Source organism: Strix uralensis, chromosome 2, assembly GCF_047716275.1.
Source record: "Strix uralensis isolate ZFMK-TIS-50842 chromosome 2, bStrUra1, whole genome shotgun sequence".
Classification (NCBI taxonomy): domain Eukaryota; kingdom Metazoa; phylum Chordata; class Aves; order Strigiformes; family Strigidae; genus Strix; species Strix uralensis.
In genome coordinates this window covers 42678417-42702649 of record NC_133973.1, presented here as the reverse complement: position 1 = coordinate 42702649, position 24233 = coordinate 42678417, and the positions used below count along the sequence as shown (strand labels likewise).

Genomic DNA, 24233 nt, shown 5'->3' with positions numbered 1-24233 from the left:
ACCTATTTCAATCTATGTTATAGTGCATTAAGGATATAATGGAAATATTATTCAAGTGAGTATTGGCATTTTTAGCTGATAACCAAAAGCAGCTGTACATTGATCTTTTTAATCAAAAGTTATTTCTGCAACACGAAGGATATCCTTCCTCTTACAGGAGAGGGACAGGGGACAGTCTGCTTTATTAGGATAGAATACTCACTGTCTGTAAGGGCTTCCGTAAGAGACTGTAAAACATACACCATTTTAATTAAAAAAAAAAAAAAATCTTTTTTCCCCCCTTTTAATGAATACCTGTTTCAGCAATTATGTTAGCTTTACGCCTACATGCATCTTCACTACTGCACTGTGAACCTCACATAGTTTTGTGCAAAAATGCTAAGCAGTGCAACTGCAGTACAAAAGGGTACAGGAAAGCCCCTTGTTTTCAAGAGGATTATAAATTCAGGTCTACAGTAATTTTGCCATACTTGATGCCAATAGCTGTGGTGTCCCCAGGCCACTTCCCTGCCTATTCACAATAACATGAACTTTACCAGCCCACGTCTGTTGATCACACGTAACATGCCTACTGTGCACAGTGCAACTAATTGCTTATGTGCTAAAAGTAAGAAATAAACCAGCCTCTTTGCCTTTATATTTCATTGCTCCCCTCACCTTAACTTTACTCCTCAGCTGAAGGTGAGCTGTTCAGCCAGTACCCTCCTGGCCACTGGTAAACTTGTGTAGGCTGCAGTTCACTGATGACTTTTCTGTACCTACTGAATTACAGTCAAGGGATATGTGTTCAACTGCAAACTGCATTACATTGTTAGGGTCATGTCTGGTCACAAAAAAATCTCTACCCTATCTATCAAGAGGTCAAAAGATAACCTCATTAAACAGTTTGCTAACAGCATAACTGTTTGCATATAGGAACTGTGTGCACACAAGGTGTGAAGGGGTCTTCTCCTTAAGTTCTGGTAAGGTGGTATTACCAGAACTTTAAATAATAGTATTACTTTTACTGGGTTACTTGAGACTTGCAATCATACCCTATGCAACAACTATCCTGTATTTTTGGAACTAAAAAGAAGTGTTAGTGCTAACTTAGCCTCTTCTTTTGCTTAAGACATACTTGCCTACACTACTCTGCAAGACAGCATTGTCTCTAATAAGCACCCTGTCGCCGCAAACAGATGAGCTTCCGAAAGTGCCAGGAAATAGAGAACAACATTTTATTATTCCCAAACTTAAAAGGGTTTGTCTTTCTTCCTCTGCTCACGAGATGGAGAAGGACAAGGCTTGTTTTTGTAAATAAAAACAACAGACACTACCAACAGTCTAGAACTAAGTAGCAGGCTCACTTCTACATTTGTACAACACCAAGTAACGGGAAACCTGAACAAAATTCTACAAATGTCAGGCCACAGTGGAGACACTCCAAAGCCATTTGCTAACCTAGACTGAGCCACAGGCATTCTGAGGAAAACCAAGTCATCGTACACAGAAAACACTGAACACAAACACTCTACCACCCACAAGCTTAAATTACTGGTAGACAATTCAGATGGTCAAAAAATACCTTCCTTTGTGGGTGGCTGCTGAACCTTTTCTCAGGAACTTCCCAGAAACAAGAGCAGTAGCTGAGACTTCACTATCTGCTGAAATCTCATTAGTAGGAAGGAAAGTTAAATCTCAATATTTGTTTCTCTCTCTTCTGATTTATGTATATAAGAACAATTGCTCCAGTCAAGGTTCCCAGGAGACCACTGACTTCGTACTGAAAATTGCTGGCATAACTAATGTGAACTAGGCTGAAATGCTCACTGCAACCATGCTGGTAACTACAATCCACTCATATTCCCTGAATATATTTGAAAACCATAATCCCAAGAAATAAAAGTAACAGGGGAGGTCAAACAAAGGGTTTAGTTTCAAACCTGTTTTATCATTAAGTTGCAGAGAGCAGGACAGATGCCAGGACAGAACGTGGTAGAAGAGCAGCCCAGTAATTACAGACTACCAACAAGTCAGCCAGGAGATCAGTGAAGGCTGTTACAAGCATTGTAAAGCACTCACCATTCACACCAGCCTCATCTTTATATTAAAGTGACAATGCTTGGACCCGATAGCGTGTGTGCAAGGAAGGTGGTCATGTGGGACTGAAAGTACTAAGTGACAGCACTATGTAACCCTTGGAAAACTGTTCTCTGTTTCCTCAAAAGGGACAGTTGCTTTTTTCCTTGAGGAACTGGATAAAAGAGCATTTTGGAATTCATTTGGAGGACTCTGGCACCAGCAGGTACCTCAAGATGTAGCCTTTCCAGGATGCAGACTAACCATCCTACTTACCAACGCAGGACGCTGGCCGGCCACTCCAAACTTTGTTGTCCATGCACGTTACTATACGGTCGCCTTTCAGCTGGTATCCTGGTGAACAGTAGTACTCACACCTTGAGCCAAAGTAGGCACCATCTAAACACTTGAAGCCTCCGTTGGTCGGCATGGACAAGGTGGGGCAGCGCTTTTCTGGAACAGAACACAAAGATTTCTTGAAACTTGTTATCCCCTCTTAGACTAATGTGAATGTGGGGTATTACACAGAAATAAGGATACAGCTAGAAAATGACAAGTGGGAGAAAGTCACGTTCCGCATGAGGCTTTTCACACTGTTCTTATTAGCTGCATTTCAAATTTAACTTGACATACACAGTGGCCTAATGCAATATTTATGAGAAAAAGATGACAAGTACCATTCCTCTCAGAAAATGTTTTACTGCAAGTGCCCACTTAGACACCTGATACAAATTGTGTCACCTTACAAAATCCAAGATGGGCAATATCTTAAAACACCTTTATGGCTCTGTCATAAAATTATACCCACAAATCAAAATCCCACACTCACAAAATTTCCCTGTCTGTCCTCTGCCAAGAGTATTTGTACCACTCACGATACTTACCATGCCACGTACCACTGCAAGATGCTCTGCAACAAGCCAATATACATATCCAAGTATACTGTCAATATTTAAAATGCAAATAACAATCTAAAGATCACTGTTTCAAAGACAAGTAAAGTTTATTGTCTGCTCAATTTGAGGCACAAGCCACCAGCATGGATTTCATATCTACTTACGTTTGCACAGCACTTTCCCAGACCAGCGTTTGCTTGACTGACAAATTAGCTGCTGAGGGCCATGCAGTTCGTAGCCTTTTTGACAGCGAATATCACATCTTGTCCCCAATACATTCTTGTAATATTCCCCTTGAGGTGTCCTGCAGTTTGCATAACCATGTTTCACCTTAATGGGGGAGCACCATGGTGTTTCTAGCACAGAGAACAGAAAAACACTCACAGTACTTTGCAAAATGTGAAAGGTCAGACACAAACATAAAATCACTTCCTTTATTCAAGGTCACAGAGAAGAAATGGAAAAAGAAGTCTTATTTTAAAAGCCACCAAGTGGAGAAGTAACAGTGCAGCAAGGTGCACTAAGTCTTCTACACCAGAAAGTCAGTCCTTCAAAGACTGGCAGCTCTTTTTTATTACAAACATTAAAGATTGTATCCATTAGATTGGGGGGTGGGGTGGGGGGCGTGTGGTCTACGATTTTTCGTCAATGGAATAAGTGTGCCACCGTGTGGACAGTTTAATGACAACCGGACCGTTTTTCCCTCTTGTTTTTTAAATGGATACATCTAATCTCTTTGGTAACAAAAGGCTGCGTTAGGAACACCTTTGGTCTACCTGTAATTGTAATCTTTACAACATTGAGCTCTCTCACTGCCCATTTAAAATAAATCTTCCATAATTTGTGCAGTAAAGGACATTGTCTTGGCTGAACTGTGATACTTCAAGGTCTGTCTCAGAAAGGATGTGACTTAAAATAACATAAATCATCTTGCCAATGTCAAGCCTGTCTGTATACAACCTCCACATGTCAGAACCACCATTCAGGGTTTAAGTACGGCTCCAGTTTTGCAAGGTTACTTTCCAAGTTAGCACCCAGGATTAAGGCTGAACTGGAACTTGTGAAGTGTGCAAGAACAGCCGCTCCCTCACTGTTCTCAAGCAGTTCTGCAGTGCCACACTGAAACATTCAAATGCTCTTAATGTCACCCACAAAATAGCCTTCTACGAGCAAATGGGCACAATACCTTTGCCATGATTAAATCTGAAGGCAAGTGCCCAATCCAACAAAGTGAAAAGCTTTTCAGAAAGATCTGACCTTCCTCTCTTTTTGATAGTAATTGTAGCTTCCAATGGCAACATGAATTCAGGCACAAGCATATATTTGACAGCACAAACCCCTGCACTTCCTACTGTCAAATCTGTCAGAGGGTGTCCACGTTCACTCATGAACATATTATATACTTAGCACATATTCAGAAAAGGGAACCCAAGCTGCAGAAATTTAAATCCAGTTGTAAATGTTCTCAAAGGTCTGGACTTCATGTTTTATACTCTTCACCTCAAAAGATGGGTGGAGGACTACCTTTCCTTAATATCACGGAAATGTAGCCTGAACTACAAGAACCACCTTCTAGTTGCTCCTAGATGCAGGACAGTGACATGGATGGATCTGCCAAGTCAGAGGAAAGCTGGAATTTGGCTGGGACTTCATGGTTAATGCTCCTACTGAAGTCATGGGAAAAAGGGGAACACATGTACATAAAACTGAACGTTTAATAACTGGTCAGGGCTATACTTTAAAATACTCAGGATATGGGTACCATCTTCTCGTGAGGATTTAACACCATACTGTGATATTGATGGGTGCAGTATCAAATAGAAACTTCCCCTTCCCAGCCAAAGCTTCAAAATCTTTGTTTAGCTTTGGCAACAAGGTACATCAAGAAAGCTGTGCTCTTTCTGCAGCAGGCAGCTTTTCAGTAGGAGTTTCCTACACAAGGAGTGACTAAGCCTGCCCCTTCTCAGCTCCAAGAGTTGAAAAGGACATATCGAGAGGGAGGGAGGGCAGGACTACAAGGCAAAAAGAGGAAGATGACAGGTCCTGAAATCCTGTGTGACAATATGTGACATGTGGGAGGTACATGACAAAACTTTCCAAGTCTGCAAGAAAGATGGAAAAAAAAAAACAAACAAAACAAAGAGTTTTTGCCTTCACTCTTACAAAGTCACAGGAGACATTTAAAAATAATTTCTCGATCATCTTTGGCATATGTTCACATCTAGCTTGTTACGTACATTTTTCTACACGATTTGGATCATCCCTACACATAAACAAACGAAAAACAATACAGCCTGTTATATTTCTCATACTTGGGATATTCAGTGTACAACCTCTCTAGGACATATTTTGCTTTCCCAATAGAAACTACATTTTGCATGTACATTTTGCTGTGCTCGTCCTGAATCAACACAAATAGCATAAGGACTAAAATCAGAGACGAATTGTCAAGCTTCTGACCAGACCAAGAGCTCACTCCTCTAGAATAGTCTGTTTCTGAAGCAGTTGTGTTTTACTGTGACATGCTTATTTTTGTATTTCAGTAATACATGTGAAAACAAAGATGTGTAAGTGGCATTATTTGCAGTGTCACCAAATACACAGTAACGGTGACACCAGTGTAACAACACACAGCAGGTTAGGGGCAGAGTACAGTTCAGCTTTTTGGCTCAGCCACACAATCATCCCACATCTGTTTTTTTTTTTACCTATGGTTCTGTTTTCCAAAAGTAATGAATGTCAAATACATCCTCCACTATTTACCTTACAATCAGGCAAGGTAGTTTGGTGGAGAGTGGGTTTTGTTGCTTGTTGGGTTTTTTTTTTTTAGAACTATTTCCTGTCCTTCATGCTAATCTCTACCCCAGTTACCAAAAAACAATTAAAAAAACCCCCATCAGCTGACTTGGGCCATGTTGTTGAGGGGCTGTATTACAGTGGCAGCCTACCCCCTGCCACTGGTGCAGTCTCAAGCATCACCTCCGACCACTCTCTGGGCGAAGCCATGTATGTTGGTTTCACAGAGGCAGCTTCTGTCTCATTCACCTTCTGGAGAAACCCTCCTCCTTCTGAGCCAACAGCTTTTCCATAACCTCCCCTTCAATGGTCTCATCCCAAAAATTTCCAACTTTTGTGACTGACTTGTTCTTCTCATGCCCTGAAGACCTTAAGCTTCGATATTTTTTTTTAATTAAAAAAAAAAAGCACTTTTCCCACTTGCTGTAGGATCTCCTTAACTAAGGAGGAGGCCTCGTTTTTTCTGCAGAAGGGTTTAAACCTGAAATTACTAAGAGACTGACTGAAGGCGCACAACAGGGGGGATGAAGATTCAGATAGGCTGAGCTTTTGCCCCAGCCAACTAGGTAATCCTTCAGCAAATGAGTTCAAGATATTTATGCCTCAGGTTTTCCACATATATAAGGTGCAAATGCATGGGTGACTTCCTTTGTAAAGGGTACCAACACAAATACACTTTGCAACATGATCAAGAGGCTAATAAAAAAAAAAAAAAAGACAAAGCAGCTGTTTCAGGTATTGCAAATTGCCTGAGTTTTTCTGCAAATTTTTGTGGCTTTACAAACACGCTTGCCTTGCATACACAGCTGCACATACATTTAAAAAAAAAAAAAAAGTAGCTAACAGCTAACAAATGCAGTTTAATGCACAAACAGAATACTGAAAAAGCCCTTTCTGTAGTGTTGCTGCAGCTATGGTGGTCTACAGTGAGAAACAAAGCAAGGTTTCAAGGGAGGGGTAATGCACCTTTTACTGGACCAAATGATACTGTCAGAAAGAAAAACAAAAACAGGCATGCTTTTGGATGCAGATAACTTGAAGAGCTTAGGAGGAACATCTGTTTGATCTAAAACATTATTATGCTTACTCTAGAACTGAATGTGATTAGAAGAAAGTGGGTAAGGCAAGGTTTATAAGGGCGCAAATATCTCAGTTTAGACCAACTGGTGTATCACTGAAAAAAACACAGCTAACTTAAAAAGCTTATGTGCCTGAAAGCACATCAAACAATACAACAAAGTTTTAGATCAAAGTTTGTTTATTTTTAAGTGAAGACATATACTGGTTTTCAAAGGCTAAGCAGCTACATGGAATATTTATGGAATATTAGGGCTGGATGGGGCCCTGAGAGGTCACACAAGCTGCTCCCTATCTCAAGACAGGATCAGCCGTGTTCCTGAAGGCTCTGGGAATAAGAAAAGATACAGGTTTCCAAGACATCTATTCTGGAGCTTCACCATCTGTACTGGGCTCTGTTCACCTAACTGACATTTGGGTTTTTAGGTACCAGGACGTATGTAATTTTTTTTTGTTTAACAGAAAGTTTGCGCCATTCCTCAGCAATACAATAGCCTGCATTATCACTTAGTAGTAAAACATTTCAGAGACTCAATCCTGTGTTTGAAACCACTGGAAAACAGGCAGCAAGCAGAAATGGTTGAAGCCATGATGTTGCCTCTACAGTTAGGGCTACTGTTTCATTGTTACATTTGAGAAAACATACTAAGAACAAGGATCATCAGAGCAGTAGCACTAGAGCTGTGATAAACACAGGAACTGCCGTATTTGGGAAGTCCTTCCTCATCAAATATGATCCAAGACAGCCATGACAAGTGGCAGGAAGGAAAGCATCTTCTAGAACACTGTTTCCCTCAACCCCCTAGTCCTGTTTAAACACCAGCCAGCTGAGCATTTCCTTCACAAGCAACATGCAAAGTGACCAGCTGTACTGTTGCTTGCTGGTACACCAGCCAACACAGCTGAGGGTTCACCAGGGAGGAAGGGAAAAACTCTCTAAAAATGCTGCAGGAACAGAAAGTCTCAGTGATGTTTCTCTGGAAAGCTGAGCAACTTGAAAGACATCCAGATGAAGACAAAAAGGTTTGATAGGAGGTTGATTCCCGCCCCTCCCCCTGCCCCAAATAAACTGCAATGTTTTGTTTCCAGATGCCAAAGAGGATGAATGTGTGCTTGCTTGCTGTTTAGTGAGTATGTGTGCAAAGAAAAAACAATTCTGCTTGCGTATGTTAACATCAGCTAAAAAAAATAATTTAGTTATTTGTTACTGTGAAGTTTTATTTGCCAAGTAACAGGCCACACACAAAATGCTGGACTGAATATGTAAGGAGAACCTCTGAATGTGGCTACGCAGCCCATTTTTCCCTGCTTTGTCTTTCTCTACCCCTTCTCCCCAATACCAACTGAAATAAGTATGCTAATGAAGAGTGAGCCTTTTCTACTCCAACGCTTTATACTCTTAGATTCACATTGTGTGATCTTCAACATTTGGCAGTAACACTTCCAAACTCAGGGCAGTTTTTAATATCTGCATGAATGAGTCATTATGTTTCACTTACCCTGGTGACACTTTGGCTGACATGAGTATAATCCATTTTGGATCACCATATAAAAGGAATTTATACAGATCCACATTTTAACTACTTGCCTGCCCTGGCATGAATTGGCATTGATTTATCTTCATGATCTCTGACATTCTTTTTCTATGTGTCTGCAGAGTGTTACATGTTAAAAGGCAAAGAAAAATGAGTTTACCTAAATAAAGCTTTAGAGAAATACTTCTGCATGTGTTTGAAAGCAAAGTTTTATACTGAAGTGTTTTACTGGGAGGAACATAAGACATTTATGAAAACAGCAACATAGCATCTGTGCTTTCCTCCTTGTTCTTCATAAATGTCTGAACTGCTTTATGACTTACCTTTTATAAGGCCCATTGATTCTTTGCAGAGAATCAGTAACAGACAACAGGACAACAATGCCCAGTAATTTCAAGTAATCAAAATTATTACAATCACAAGCATATCCACAGACTAGTTTACTAAAACGGAACAGTTACCATTTAAAGTGACAAATTGAATGCTAAGTTTCTTTACTGTCTAGGCTTCTGAGGGAGAAGAAGCAGACTTTTTAAGAAAATGGACATAGTAAATGGAAGATTTACTGGTAGTGGCAAACTTCTCAATCTTGCTGAATGGCAAAATCTTCTAGAATAGGGAAGAAAACCTGAATTTGCTTTATAAACATGCCAGTCCATTCACTCATTCATCCGCTACATAATTTGCTTTTGGAATGTATGCATTCATTTGTTAAACACACTTCACTTGGCATTTCAGGTAGCAGGTTAACCTGAAATGCAAACAATTTCATGGGGAGAAAAAAAAAGAAATCATGAAAATCAAGTTCTCTTGCATGTGCTCCTATACATTACCATCAGTAGGCCCAGATTTTGAGTCAGTTTATCATTGATGGTTTTGTTAGGATGTATGAAGAAGAAAGAGAAGCTTTTCCTAGATTTTCATGATTTAACAACCTGATCTTCCAAGAGTAAAGGCACTGCAAAAGTTACTTACTCAGGTGCATAAGAGAGTGGTGATCAGTACTCGGTCTCCAATTTCCATTGTTAAAAAAAATTAGAAATTAAATCTTGATCTAAAAATCCATGCAAAAAAACATGGAGCTGGATCACCAAGATTTTATAATCCATGAAAAAAAAAGAAGACCAAAGCTTTCTCTCAGCAATCAGCTGATCCTCTTTAGCACATAAGCAAAGCATTCACCTTTATATCTATTGCGTGCATACACATCTTCGTCATCTTCAAGGGGTGAGTATCCCGATCCTACAATACAAAATAGAGAAAAAAACTGCAGCAAGAAAGGAAATATAAATTAAGAAGAAAGCTTTGCAAAAAGACATGCAAGATTAGGATGCAATAATCTATGCAATGCCATCAGCATGGGCTTCTCTGAAGCTCAGATTCATAGCAGATCCAGTTTATAGTGAATTTGGAAGGGGCAAATTGATCTGATAATCGAGTGAAATAGTAAATCTCTCTCACTGCTGCTAGAGCAATGTTGTGCAATGCCATGTTGTACATGTTAAGTCAGATTCTCTGTTCTGGAAAGGCCACCTACCATGAAGTTGATCTACTGAGCAGAGAAAACAGAGGAGATACAGGTGAAGGGACACAACAAAGGTTTCACTATAAAGTGGTTCCATAGTGTCAGTGGCTGTTAACAGCCATCAGGCCAAACAGCAGAAGTAAAATGTGCATAACTCAAGAACAACCCTCTTTTACAACCTGTATGATCTTCATACCAGTAACAAAACATGAGGTACATTACCTGCAAACACGAGTTACACACAAAAACACTATTTGGTAACAAGCAGTCTTCTGGGTTGTTCAAAAATAGAGACAGTATAGTTCTATACTTTTAAAAACCTGTGCAACAGTTAAAAGCTTAAAATAAAGGTAGAAACTGCTTCAGAAAAAACAGAAACCAGTGCTTCAAGGAACTCATCAATAAAACACGGCATTCAGCAAGAAAGTCTTCAAAATATCCTTAAGTGACATTTATTTAAAATCAGCAGCTTCATAGCATGAAGTCTAGTCTAAATTCTAGTTAAGTCTTTTCCAAGAAGGGCTCATACAAATTCTCCCTCTGAGAAATCTTTCTAAAAACCTTGCATGCAATAAGCAGGTACTAAGGAAGTTCAGCACTATGCTACAGGAACTTCTCACACATGGTATCTCAAAGTACAGCTATGGGGATATTTCATCACCATTTCTTGAGATGTGAGACCATGGTCTGTACAAACTGCTGCTTAAAGTTAGGCTAAATTAAATAATTCAGCACCTCAATAAGCTACTAATTTCATGTGCAAAACACACAAACTTTCTGCAGAAATCACACCCAAGGGACGTTAATGCCTAAGATAATTTTGCATAAGGATAAAAGAGCTACCAAAACAACATTTGTCTCCCCCAAATTACTGTCAGCATCTGTCAACAGATTCCACTTCTTATAAAACACAAAATAAACTGCCCAGAAACCAGTGAAACTTTACTTCTTACTCTACCAGCCTCAGGAAAACCCAGCCTTTGTATCTGCAGCTGCTCCACGGGAGTAGCTTTAGTGCATAGGGTCCATCTACAGAAGGGCAGCGCCTTCCACAGCATCAGCCGCAGCACTGCTCGTGAGGGTTTGGACTGCCTGAAGATGAGAGTCTTTGCATCTCCTGTGACCTTTCTTGCCGCGTTTCTTGCGCTAGCGCTAGCACCCAGGACCTGCGACCAGCCTGCAGCACTCAGCAGCTCCTTCTGGGAACTGCAGGGAAGTGGCAGATGCATGCACTCCATGTCAGACCAAAATCCTGAATCAATACTGCAGCTGTGTGAACCATTGAGGCTCCTGCATGTGAAAAATCAAGAGTTGTGTTCACATGTACCATAAAAGTAGCAAAACCGCACCATTCACCTTGGGCCCAATTCAAAGCTTGCTGTTAACAATGGGAATCCTTCCACCAATTTTCAGAAGGCTTTGAGCTGGGACCTGATACAGTAAACTTCTGAACAGCTTCTCCTCTGAAATCAAGGGCTTATATATAGCACAGGCTTCCTATCACTTCAAAGCCATGTCTCTGGATTTTTTTGTATTTATTGTTGCAGTTGAATTTTCGATGCCTAAACACTGACATCCGAGAAACTTCTTAACATAAAACTTCAAACTTTGTTGCACTTGAAGTCTGACTGTATAACATGAAGAGCAAGCTGTGATCCTGGAGGGCTTTGTGAAGACTGGATAGGTAAATGAACACCTCTCTAAGCATCAATTATTGTCAGACATTGGAATACTCTCAACTAATTACTCAGAGGGTTATAAAACTGTTATCTCAGCGTTATCACTCTTAATTGTCCAAATTTTAGTGTGCATTGACTTCATTTAAAATCAGTAAATGTTAGAGCTATGTGAGCTCTTACGTATTTACCTTTCCTTAGACAAGAAATAATTAAATGCTTTTGACAGGGTTCTAACAAAAATTGGCCTTGAAGAGTTATTTGCTACTCTTGCCCTGAAACAAGGCTCTGCTCATGGAGTTTGACATCATCTATTTCCAGTTCATTTTCTAGCTCAAAATGAGAAGCCAGTTGGGTTTCTTTCCTAACAAGCAATGTTTTGTTAGTGTTAATAACCACAACAGGCCTGGCTTGGGGAACCACGGGAGAGGTTGACCTCGCACTACCCTGTGAGGGTCTCACTCCCACTTTCCCACGGTCTCTTCTCAGAGGGTGCCCGTTGGCCGACACCGGGCCTCAGCAGGGCCAGCAGAGTCTGAGCAAGCTGGGGGCACCAAGGGCAGTTTGGGCATCACCCACTGGCCCGGCGCCATGCCATGGAGAACTGACCTAATCCAGAGGCCTGTCCCTGAAGAGCCGGGCTGGCTCTGGGAGGATACATCTACACCACCACACCACTGTCCAGGGCACTGCTGCACCTCACCCAGAAGTGCTGGATTTTCTCCTGTCTCTACATGCCCTTCTTCACGTGTGCCTGGACTTGGTATTGTCCCCTATCTCTCTCCATATTCACACACCCACTGCTCTGACAGACCTGTCCTTACCACATCAGGTGCGTACAGCCATGTTACACAGCAGCCCACCAGCAAAGCATGCCAATTCCACTTTGGCAGACAGCTTCTGCCCCAGCAGCCATGAGGCCTGACCTGGCATCTCATTCCCTCCTGGTGCCACCCAATGTGAGCAGCCCCGAGCAAATCGCCATTTCATCTCCATTTTCTCAGTCACAAAAAAAAGGATTTCTTCTTCACATACATTCAAAATTAGCTACCAAACCACGTAAGGACAAAGCATTGTTCTGTGTCTGAAGTGCTAAAATTATCACAGTACAAAAACTGGAGGAAGAAACATTTGAGGATGAATGACAAGAACAAGCTGCTTTACAGATCTCCCACGTCACAGTTCAGGGTATAGCAGGTTCCTGCAAAAAGCAGCTGTGGATTTTGTTCTGGCAGACTACAAGCAAAATACATGAAATAACTCTTTCATTTTAAGATTAATCTATTATGAGATTAATCTATAGATTTAGACGATTCTGTTTATGTTAGGAAAAAAGATTTATTCATTCAGCAAATCATCACTACATTTTTATAACCTGGGGATGCATAGGAAAGCTTTATCTTTACATACATTTTATTAGGGCTTTATTAGAGTTTTAATGAAACTACACACAACCTAGTAGAAAACACACAGCAGTGTCTGTCACCATGAACCCAATAGTCTGTGCCAAATGAATAAATCCAGGGATATGACTGCCAGACAGGGCAGGAGGAGCTATCACAGTAAGCCAGTAAGCCTTCTGAGGAAGTAAAAATCCTCGTACAAGAAGAATTCATTATTAAGAGAACACATTTACTTTTAGTGTTCAAACTGGCAAGCTTATGGGACACTCAGACACATAACAGTTACCCATTTGCGCAAAACCTAAATCAGACCATTTCAGGATCAGTTTTGCCTATGTTTTATGGTTGCCACATCCACTCCAAGTATCCTGATGCCAGCCTTCAAGCCAATTCTCATTCAGCAAAACACTTAAGTATCTCCTGGAGTGGTTTCATCAGCCTCAAGGAGACAACTCGTTTAACGCTAAACCCACTCAAAATTGATTACAAATGTTTACATTCAACATCAAGCATCTGAAGAAGTACTCCACTGCTTTAGTAGCACAATCTACATCCAGTGGAGGCTGCTATTTTCAGTTTCTCATGACGGCTCCACTTCCACACTTACAGCCCAGTATTTGCTCTCCCGGCCAGAGGCCTTGGTCAGCTGAAAAAGAAAGGGAAAGAAGCGGAGCATATAGCTGCATTCATGAATGAGCAGATTACAGTATTTGCACATTCACGTTTGCACACAATACAAGATAGATAAATTAAATACACACAGCCAAACAGGCATTGAGCAAAATACTTCCTATATTTCTAGGATCTGATCACCCTCCTCTTGACTGTTTGTTAAAGTCTGCAAAAGCCTCGACTCCTACTACACAAGTGAAAATGCATGTATTTGTCGGTGCTTGCTGAGCCAGAGAAGAAGGACAAATGCTGTCAGATTGCAGCAGAAGTTTTAAAAGGACTTCTGTGTCCCTCAGTTTTGCTCAAAACCTGACTTTCTTAAGTATATTACTCCTTTATGCACCGCAAATCCCTGAGCAGATAGAAAGACACTATTCCAGACAGTAAGATCCCAAACTTCACTATACTCGTTGGGCATGCCAGGGTTGACAATTTGAAAAGGAGCTATTTACCACCACCCTCTGGGTGCAGCCTGTCAGCCAGTTCCCCACCCACTGCACAAAGCACTTATCTAGACCATAACACATCAGTTTCTCTAGGAGGAGGCTGTGGGGAACCGTATCAAAAGCCTTGGAGAAATCCAGGTAGACAATGTCCACCACTCGCCCACATCAACCAAGCAGGTTACTTGGTCATAGAAGGTGATCAGGTTTGTCAAGCACTATTTGCCCTTGGTGAATCCATGCTGGCTTCTCCCAGTCATGTGCTTCATGTGACTTGTGACAGCCCCCAGGAGGATTTGTTCCATAACTTTCCCAGGGACTGAAGTAAGGCTGATGTGCCTATAATTTCCTGGATCCTCCTTTAAGCCCTTCTTGTAGATGGGGGTGACATTAGTCTTCTTCCAGTCTTCTGGGATGTCCCCCGATCTCCACAACTTCTCACAGATTATGGAAATTATTTTCTTACTGGATCATTTAATTCTGACAGGCACCAGCAAGGCAAGGTTTAAAATGATAGTAAAAATGCACAAAAGAAAAATCAATACCAGTGGAACACTTACAGGTTTCTTTAAAAAAAAGTTAAAAAAAACCCAAAGCATCAGTAAGTGAGAATGACAACATCAAAGCCTGCAACCGCATATAAACCTTAGCAAAGTTATTCACTGTAAGATCTTCACCAGGATCGCTGGGATTACCTGCACGGACAAAGGGAATGAGGACTCTGGTGCTCCACTGTTTGATGCCACTGATTATGAGTGATTGCACATGGGCAAGTTTAGGGTCAGGCAAACAGGACTCCTCTCCCCATTGCAAAGGTTCAGCCACACAGGTCTGCTGGCAGAATCAGAGCACAAGAACAGAATGCCAAGGCAGGCACTGCATACGCAGGTGTGTACGTGAACAACATTTAACGTGCTGATGTGCTGTATATGCTTTATAATTGAGAAAAAGAAGGAATGTGGGCTCTAAGAGGCAGAACAGCTATGTAGACTTGTCTTCCCAGGACTAGCATAGAAATTTCTTAAGTCTTTTTGAGCTGGACCAACTGAGAATAAGCTATAGACAGCAACGGTACCGTTCATGACACCAGCTGGAAATTTTTTTCCGATTACTGCCCTGAGACAGGACAAGTTTGGGCACTTAAGTACAAGAGGCTATAGCACTTAGCCTGCAATAAGGACTTTTTTCTGAACAGCAATGCTGTTCTCCCTAGTTTAGCATCAGACAGACTGAAGAGTTTCATATATAGTGTACTCGCAGTCCTTCAGAATACATTAATAAAAGCTCAGATTTTTTAGGTGATACTATTTTGTCAATTTACACCACTGAGTTTCTTACGCCTTTTTTCTTTCTCATGCTCTTTTGCTCAGGGCTTATAAGTATTACCTAAAATTGAGGTACATGCTGTAAAAATCAGCAGCAAAAGTCAATGTTCCAGGTTACGCTCTACTGAATCATGAAGTCTTAAATATAGCACCAATTCAGTGGACAGCCAGCTGAATATGAGACAGCAGTGTGCCCAGGTGGCCAAGAAGGCCAACAGCATCCTGGCTTGTATCAGAAATAGTGTGGCCAGCAGGACTAGGGAAGGGATTGTCCTCCTGTACTCGGCCCTGGTGAGGCCACACCTCGATTACTGTGTTCAGTTTTGGGGCCCTCACTACAAAAAGGACATTGAATTACTCGAGCGTGTCCAGAGAAGGGCAACAAAGCTGGTGAAGGGTCTAGAGCACAAGTCTCATGAGGAGCGGCTGAGGGAACTGGGGTTGTTTAGCCTGGAGAAAAGGAGGCTGAGGAGAGACCTTATCACTCCCTACAACTACCTGAAAGGAGGTTGCAGAGAGGTGGGTGTAGTCTCTTCTCCCAAGTAACAAGCAACAGGACAAGAGGAAATGGCCTCAAGTTGCACTAGGGTAGGTTTAGATTGGATATTAGGAAAAACTTCTTCAGTGAGAGGGTTGTCAAGCATTGGAACAGGCCTCCCAGGGACGCCACTAGGCTGAATCACGATCCCTGGAGGTATTTAAAAGACATGCACATGTGGTGCTTAGGGACATGGTTTAGTGGTGGACTTGGCAGTGCGAGTTTAGTGGTTGGACTCAATGAAAAGATCACTGCATTTCCAATTTTTTGAACATTGCTGGGAAATCAAGAACAGAAAAAAAACAACCCTAAGAATACAGTGGTAATTTCCAATTTCAGCTGTATGGCAAATTTTATACAATAACCAAAAGGAAAACAAAGTGAAAAAAAAAGAAACAACCAAACAAAAAAAACCCAAACCAAAAACCTGTTGTAATGACACTGTGTGTTGCGCACAGGGATGCAACATGATGGCATTTTCTCTGGTCTGCAGGCACTGGCTACTCTTGATACTGGGAGGAAAAGAAAGGCTCATTCCACATGCGATCTATCCTTCAAAACAGAGGAAAGCACTTGGGAATTTCTTCCATATTCAAATGCTGCTGATCAGTTTAAGCACGTGTAAGAAGAGGATGACCAGTTCCCACCAATAAGTCTGTAACATCTGGATTCAGTTCCTCCAGTGTTTTGCCTCAGAGTTTTATATTCCATGGTACCCAAAACCTTATCAAATATATGAATTAATAAACTTGGCTTTATGTGCAGCAGACTGTAGAGCTTCTTGCAGTATGGCAGGGCTAGGTCACACTAAGACCTCAGAAGTCTGAAAGATGTACATGAGTAGGCAGAAAAGGCACCAAAAATGGTCATGACCTTCACATTAGAGGGCTTTATTTTGTATGTAAAAATACCTGCACTCATTTATGATGGCAGTAAAAATGGGAAGTCAGGCTTCTAATCTCATTCTTTACTGGTTGAACATTACTCCCCAGTTCTGCAAAGCTCATGCTTAAATGCCATCGGCTTCGGTGGGATTTTAGTATTTCTTTAAGAACTGCCTGCACACTCAGGTGTTTTGTTGCATCTGGTCTGTAAAGCTTGAAAAAAGTAAAATAAGAAATATAAAATTTATTTTGTTACAGAAATCAAAGCAGAACAAATAGAAGAGGAAGTCAGCCAAATCAATTAATAAATAGCCAGAGATACTGATTTGCATTGAATCTTCCTACAGAAAGGCAACTGTTCTTGATGAACATGTTTAAATGTAGAGAATCTAATGGCAACTGCTAATGTTAAGCAGTCTTCATCTGTCCTCCTCTTTCCTCAAAGGATGTTCCCACTGGCCACACCACTTTTCAGTCTATTGCTTGGCTCAATCAGTAGTCCCAACTGTCTTTGCAATGCATGGAAAAGCAACTTAAAGCACAGAGACCTGACAACTTGTATTCAGCAAGAGTTGTGCTGAACTGAGAAGCAGAGGATATCAAGACCGTCATGGTATGTTCCTGAACCCAAATGCAGCTCACTCATCCAGACCAAGTTAATAATTTTATGTGCAGTTTAGCCCAGATGATTAACTTCCATTGATGTTTAGAAATTTCCCTGCCTGTATTTATGGAAATACCCATGTGGATAGCACAGATTTGAGCTTACATACACACCTGCAAGCTCCACACCACTGTTGTGCTTCTATTCCTTGCAGGTGTAAGGTCTTTCAGGCACAGAAAGTAAACCCATACGGAGATCTCCTCAGGGCTATACACATATTAATTCACTGTGTCTCAGTATTGATCAAGATGCAAACCCCATGTTTCAAAGCACAGGTTTTAACTTGCTTCGAGAGAGATGCCTCATACAAGATTCCATCAAAGCATAGTTCTTTCAAAGTTGTCATAATCAAAGAACAACTGAAATGCAGAACAGAAAGCTTCAGAATTAGCAAGTTCAAAAGAGGTCAGAGATGCCTGAAGTTTGTGTGCCAGCAGTAGCTCATGCTTTGTGACATAAAACCGTCCAATTACACAGAAATCACAAATCTGATTAGGAAAATGAAGCCACAAGTTCTTTTCCCAAAAGATAATCTCTTCCCTCCTCCCTTGCCATCTGTGACCCAATGTGACTGAAGAAACTCTGCAGTTGACACCAAGCCATGAAGGTGTTTCCAACACAGATTAATCACACATGTTCAGAAAACTCACTTTACAGAGAAGTCAGCTAACAAAATAAAACTTGTTTTAAGTGCTGGCAAATACTGTGTGACAAAGAAAACACTACTCCTGGCATAAGGTGTCTCGTTCATTTCAATGAAGTCACATATCCAGAAGTAGGCAGCCATGCCCATGCAGTTTAATATCACAAAAATCAGTGGTGGGATGGAACCTGCATGGACACGGAAGTTAGTCCAGAAAGGCTCTGTAAAAGCACAGTTCAACTCTGCTTCCTTAGATAAGGCAAATCCAAAGCAAAACACTTTCCACCACTGATTTTGGGTTATTTTTCCCTCTCCAGACTGGCAATGAAAGTGGAAGTTGTTCAAATGGCTCTGACTCAACCCAGGCAGAAGTCCTGTAACACAGCAGCAGTCAAGGGAAAAGCTGACAGACTAAACAAGAGGTTACAAACACCTTTGCCAATAACATGTATGGTCCAGGAACCTTAGTGCAGTCGTAGGCTGCTCCCAGATATCTTGCTCCATTGCAAATGCATTTGCTTTTACTGTAATTTGTGTGTTTAGTGTTAGGATGAGCAGTGTATTCAAATACTGCTTACAGTATATACACATAAAATGACCAAAGGCCTTGGGTAATTGTTTTTTAAATACTATTCATTTGAAGCTGTAAAAAAATAATATCCTTCATGAAAACTGTGTCCTTATACTCAATGAAAACAAATGAGGCATTTCAAGAATCCTAATCCTGGAAATTCTGGTTTGCTCTGGATTGCTTCTGTGATGTGACATCTTGAGTGATTCAATGGGAAGTGAGGATTTCATCAGATTTTGCTTAAAATGCAATTTTAGAGTTGTAAAATATATATATACATATATGTAGCTGGTTTTCAACAGAAAATTCATTTAAAGAAAATTAGACAAAAACAGATGAAAGGCCTCTGCTATTGAAATAAAGTATTGATTTCTGTGAGAAAAAAAAGCAGCTCAACAGGCTAATAAAGACATACTTGGGAGCTGACATTGGTACACCTTCAAGAGAAATACCAGTTATCTCCTGTGTTGTTCCTTATTTCCCACATAGGTCACATCTCCTTCATTGCTGAACAGTACAACCCACAAAGTACCACAATGATTCATCAAGTAGATGGGCTACCGGGCTCAAGCTCAGGGAAAAATCTGAACATTATGTACATGAACCGTGCTCTCACGAAATGGTGATTTTCAGCATGACCAGTGAGGGGTTTTTTTGGTTGGACTCATTGCCAAATCAAACATTTAAGTAACTAGGTGCAGAGAAAGAGAAAGAAGTTAGCTTCCATGATCTTTTAAGCTGGCAAGTGAAAGCCCAAGAACATCTGCCCTCTCTTTTACAGGGCTCCACCTGATAAGGATCTTGCAATAAACCAAAATCCAGCAAAACAAACTAAAAACCCTCAAAAGACAGGCGAACAAAAGAAGTCCCTGAATATTTGGAATGGCAGCTAGTTATGCCAGCAGGAGACCAACAGGGAGAAGGTTGGAGAAAAAGGTCTCCTTTTTTCAGGTCATGAGGAACTCAAAAGTTTGATTTATGCTTAAGGAACTCTTCAATAAATAATGCTAAAAAACCCTAATGGCAGCATCTCTCTTTATGATCAGGAACAGTCACAGTACCACAGACTGTTACCAAAGAAAGGATGAAAAGCGTTATGAACGCAAAAATGTAAATCAATTCGGCTGAACAAAATGTACACTCTTTAACCAATAGAGTTACAGACTGCATTACATCCACATAAAACACAGCTACCATAGCTGCATGCTGCATAACAACATATTTGCTATTCTGAGCACATATGTGGTCTAAGCCAGAGGTTAAACATGTCAGGAAAGCAAAGCCTTCATTATTTACAGCAGCTATGGGGTTGTGCATGGAAAGTATAGACAGCTCTTGATATAGAAGAACTTGCACTCTGTGCCTGATAAACTACGAGAGGCTCTGCAAATGCTGTCCACACGCTGCCTGTGGTCTGGACATCTGTAAGCACTAGTGGTTTCTTTGCTGCTCTCACACAGCATTGTCCACCAGCAGGACTTGTCTACAGCTAAACCTGAGCTCTGTCCCATCCTGTCAGACACCAGCTCATCTCAATTATTCACAGCTTTGTCACCGGTCAAATGGACTACAATAGCCTAATCTAACTAAGCACGAAGTTCCAGGCAATTAAGGAAATTCCAGCTATTTTATAACCCTGCATCAGGTCTCCAATCTGTCCTCTGTTTTCTAGGCTAGCTTCTCACAGCACTTCTACTGCTGACATATGTTTGGCCCTTTTCTCCACAGTGGTTTAGCAGCCTGAGCTGAGGATTTCCCACCCGCATCCTGGAGCAACCCCTCCTCTTCTGCCAGGACTTTGGAGACTGCATGACCCCCTACAGATATGTGTGACCAGCGCCCAGAGACTTTTCAAAGTTGCTTTACTGACGGATCTTACACATACTAAAAATCAAACTGAAGTGTGAATTTGGAGTCATGAGGAAATGATGGGCTGGTACAGACCTTGAAAGCTTTCACCTCACTGAACAAAAGCAACACAGGTCTGTTGACAGCATCGCTCAGCTGTGCATACCAGGTCTCATCAGAGTTTCCTAAGAGCTGGGATGGCTGAAGCCCTCCAAGACACCAGGTAAGCTGCGTATCAGTGAAATCAACAGCCACCCTCACACAACAGCTGCACTGACTAGTCTGCCTCCAGGCTACCTGAAAGGGTAAAAGACTACCTCAGGCATTGGGATGAAGCCCTGTTCAAAAGAACACACTTTGATACCACAGTGGTTTCCACCCCTGATGGTAGGGCACACCTCCATCAGGACAGCAGCTCCTGAGGACGAGCCCCTACATGTGGCATGAACTCTTCTAGCACAAAGGGCTCTCACAGGCCATCACTACCTTCTATGCTAAGCAGAATCAATTGGGTGGGGTTTGTTTGGGTTTTTTTTTAAACTTTTCTCATTAAATTTATGAAACTGCGTTTACAAGTCAAGCGTGAATTACACATAAAGTCGCACATAAACAGAATGCTTCAGAAGCTTCTTCAATGGGGCAAGGATGAGAAGACAGGGTATGCTGTGGGCAGGTGCTAGAAGGCTGCAAGATGGAAAAGCAAAGCAGGACTCTGAAGAGGCAAACAAATGCTACCACTTATAGATATCTTTTAAAATCCATAGAAATAATTCCTGTGAACACACTTGATGTGCTTTTTTTTCCTTATATTAAGATATTACAGGGTCCTTAATGTAGGCCTACATTTTAGGAACAGATTGAAAAGGCAGAAAAACAGGAGGTCACCTACAGAAGGCCAATAAGGGACCGAAAAGCGGTATTACTATCGGTAACTAAAAAGAGGTAGAACTACTAGTAACTGGTTAATTAAATAAATAACATATAAGCTGAAAGTCTCCTTAATGACAAGTTCCAGTGGACTTTGGGATAACTTTCCAAAGGAAGAGACTGAAAACCAAGCCTGATCTATTCTGAATTGGTGACAGATGGAAGAAATTTTATTTCTTTTTAAATGCTGACACTGGAAACTGGCACATCTCAGTATCTAACTTAATACTACAGCACCAGATACACTGCTCTCCTCTCTTCTCTTTATCCTTAAGTCACGTGTTATTTCTGAAGCTCTGCCATTTAAAAAATATTTTTCAGATTTTATGAGGAGACTAAAAGAAAGGCTCCCTAGGAAAAAAATCTCAGCTTTATGTATCATACTACACCAACACTTGAAAACTAGCATCAGGAGCTGCCTGTAATCCACAGGAAACTCTCCAACAAGTTCCTAGAAAACAGAAGGGGAGTGGAAAAAAGTGAAGTTACTATGATCTCCTCTTGCTCTTTAGTAAAGGAGTCACACAGTGTCAGAAGTGACACAGAACTACTGTAAAGCCTATGCTGGCAACGAGCTCCCTTGAGGACTTCTCCCCGCTCAACTTTTCTTTACCTTCTCTGCTTAAGTCACCACTTTAATCAAAACAAAAAAAGTATCTTCTGTTGTGGCTTATTATCCTCAACTGGCTCAAGCAGGACTTCTCCCTACATTAGCTTCGACTTGTCAGCCTGCATTTTCTCAGTTATTTTCTTATGAACAAAGCCCAGGAGAGGTCTGTCACAGCATACCTTATGTCTCACTTCCATGGGAGCAGCTTCCTTCCAGAGAAACTAGAAGCATAAACACCAGTTTGCAAAGTCCCTGCTCTAGAAAATTTGTTATTTTATCCATGACACCTGCAAACACACAAAAGCATTAAGGGCTGTATCAATACCATAATACTGGAGGCCCTTTTTGGAAGAAAAATAGATATTTCTAAGGACTCCAGGACTACTCATACTTTATTAGTGCTGTGCAAGGGTGGCATGAAAGAGAAAAAGCAAGCATTACACCAGGGAGGAAGAGCAAAAGGAACAACTTGAAGCCATGTAGGGCAGTCAACAGGTCAAAAACTGAGCAAAGATGACAAAAAAACAGGTGGAACTTAAAAAAAAAAAAAAAAAAGAGGGACAGAGGAACTTAAAATTTAATAGCAAACTAATCAATTGAAGGAAAAGTAAACAACTGCTGTCAAGACTCAGGAAGCAGGAATTTAATTGACTTCTGAGGACTAGTATTAAAAACAGTCTCAAACCAAACATTATTTAATATGGAGTTCACAGCCAAAAATACAGAAGTTGTATAAACCAACTGATGAGAACTGGCTTGCTCATTTTGTTTAAAATAATAAATGTTAATCATATCCTAAGGTAGATTCAAAAATTCTTTTGCTACAGCCAAGATAAAATAATGCTGATTAGAATTTTAAAGGAACATTTGAGATACTCCCTCCAAGCCTTTACTCATTTTTCATTAATATTCATGTCAGTGGCAATCAGAAGAATATTCTCCAAGTTCTCACTTCCATTGAAAACAAGAGAGTAAACAAGTTTCCTTCTGAAAGAGTGGTTACCGAGGTAATTTGTAAGGATATTGGCCTAGATGCTTCAGTTCCACTAATGATACATATCACAAAAGTATTACCAAAAAATATACTGTATTGATGGGTTTTGATACAATAGACTTTGATATTTTGGTGATTTTTTTAAGTTAGATCTGCTGAAATTACATGATTCATGAGCAGCATTAGCTTTCTATTAAAAAAAAAAAAAAAAAAAAAAAAAAAGAGAGCACCATACTGCCAAAGGCAATGCTCAGAAGCTTCAAATGCCCCAAACTAGAAAGTAAATAAGAAGAAACCAACATAAAGTTAAATTTCCTCAGTCTTTGGAACCCAAACTGCTGGTTTACGGCAAAGAGAAACCTGGCAATACCAATATAACAAAATTAATGACCCCAACATGCCGAAGTCTCATTTCTAGAATTACACCCTGCTCCTTCAGGAGAGGGAAATGGGTGGTGAAAATCCACTGCCACTACCAGAAACAGCAGAGGTGACTGGAGCACCTAAAATGGGACCCCAAAAGAAACCTTTTTAGAGGGAAGAGGAATGTGTATGTGACCAACCTGTAGGTTTTTCAAAAGGTATGAGCTTGAAGACAGAATGGAAACACGCTTTTTCCTAGTCATTGCAGTAAATGCAGTGGGATGCTTCTCCCTTGGTAACCCAGTCCCAGATTCTGCAGAGTCGCCACACCACTCAGCCAGGCAGCAACCGACCCAGGGAAGCAGAAACCAGAAGTGCATCCCCAGCTAGTGCAGGGAAACAGAGACGGTGACCATACATGCCTACCTCTCTCCTCCTCTTGCCTGCCCCATATCATTACCAAATATCCAGCAGCACCCCTTTCCCTCCTCCCACTCCTCCCATCCTGCAAGGCCAAGAGCAGACACTGAGAGGCTGTGGCCAGCACCATGGTCCTCAGCAAGAAGGATGATGTTCCATCTCCTTCATCTCCTGGAAATACAGCACCAGGTCCAGCCCCAGCCTCCTGACATCAGGACAAAGTGTGCTGGGAAGCAGCAGGGCTAAGCAAGGAAATACGAAGTCATGCTGTACTTGGCACAGCTACATTACCTAAGGATGGCCATGCTCTGGGTGCCTTTCATTAAGGGGAGGCTGATACCTAGCACTGATGAACAACATCTGTC

At 41.1% G+C, this 24233-nt stretch overlaps 1 protein-coding gene across 3 annotated transcripts in view; it reads right to left on the bottom strand.

The window, feature by feature from the left end:
* The window catches only part of SRPX (sushi repeat containing protein X-linked), a 49039-nt gene that overhangs the window by 11757 nt on the left and 13049 nt on the right, over positions 1 to 24233 (bottom strand). Inside the window, exons 2-4 of one of the 3 annotated variants that reach the window (XM_074860919.1) lie at positions 9545 to 9604; positions 3119 to 3310; positions 2335 to 2511 (exon numbers count right to left, since the gene is read on the bottom strand). In XM_074860919.1, coding sequence (XP_074717020.1) covers positions 2335 to 2511; positions 3119 to 3310; positions 9545 to 9604 — 429 coding nt within the window. Of the gene's footprint in view, positions 1 to 2334; positions 2512 to 3118; positions 3311 to 9337; positions 9493 to 9544; positions 9605 to 24233 lie in introns of those variants that run through there. The other 2 variants (XM_074860921.1, XM_074860920.1) reach the window with 2 other exon arrangements.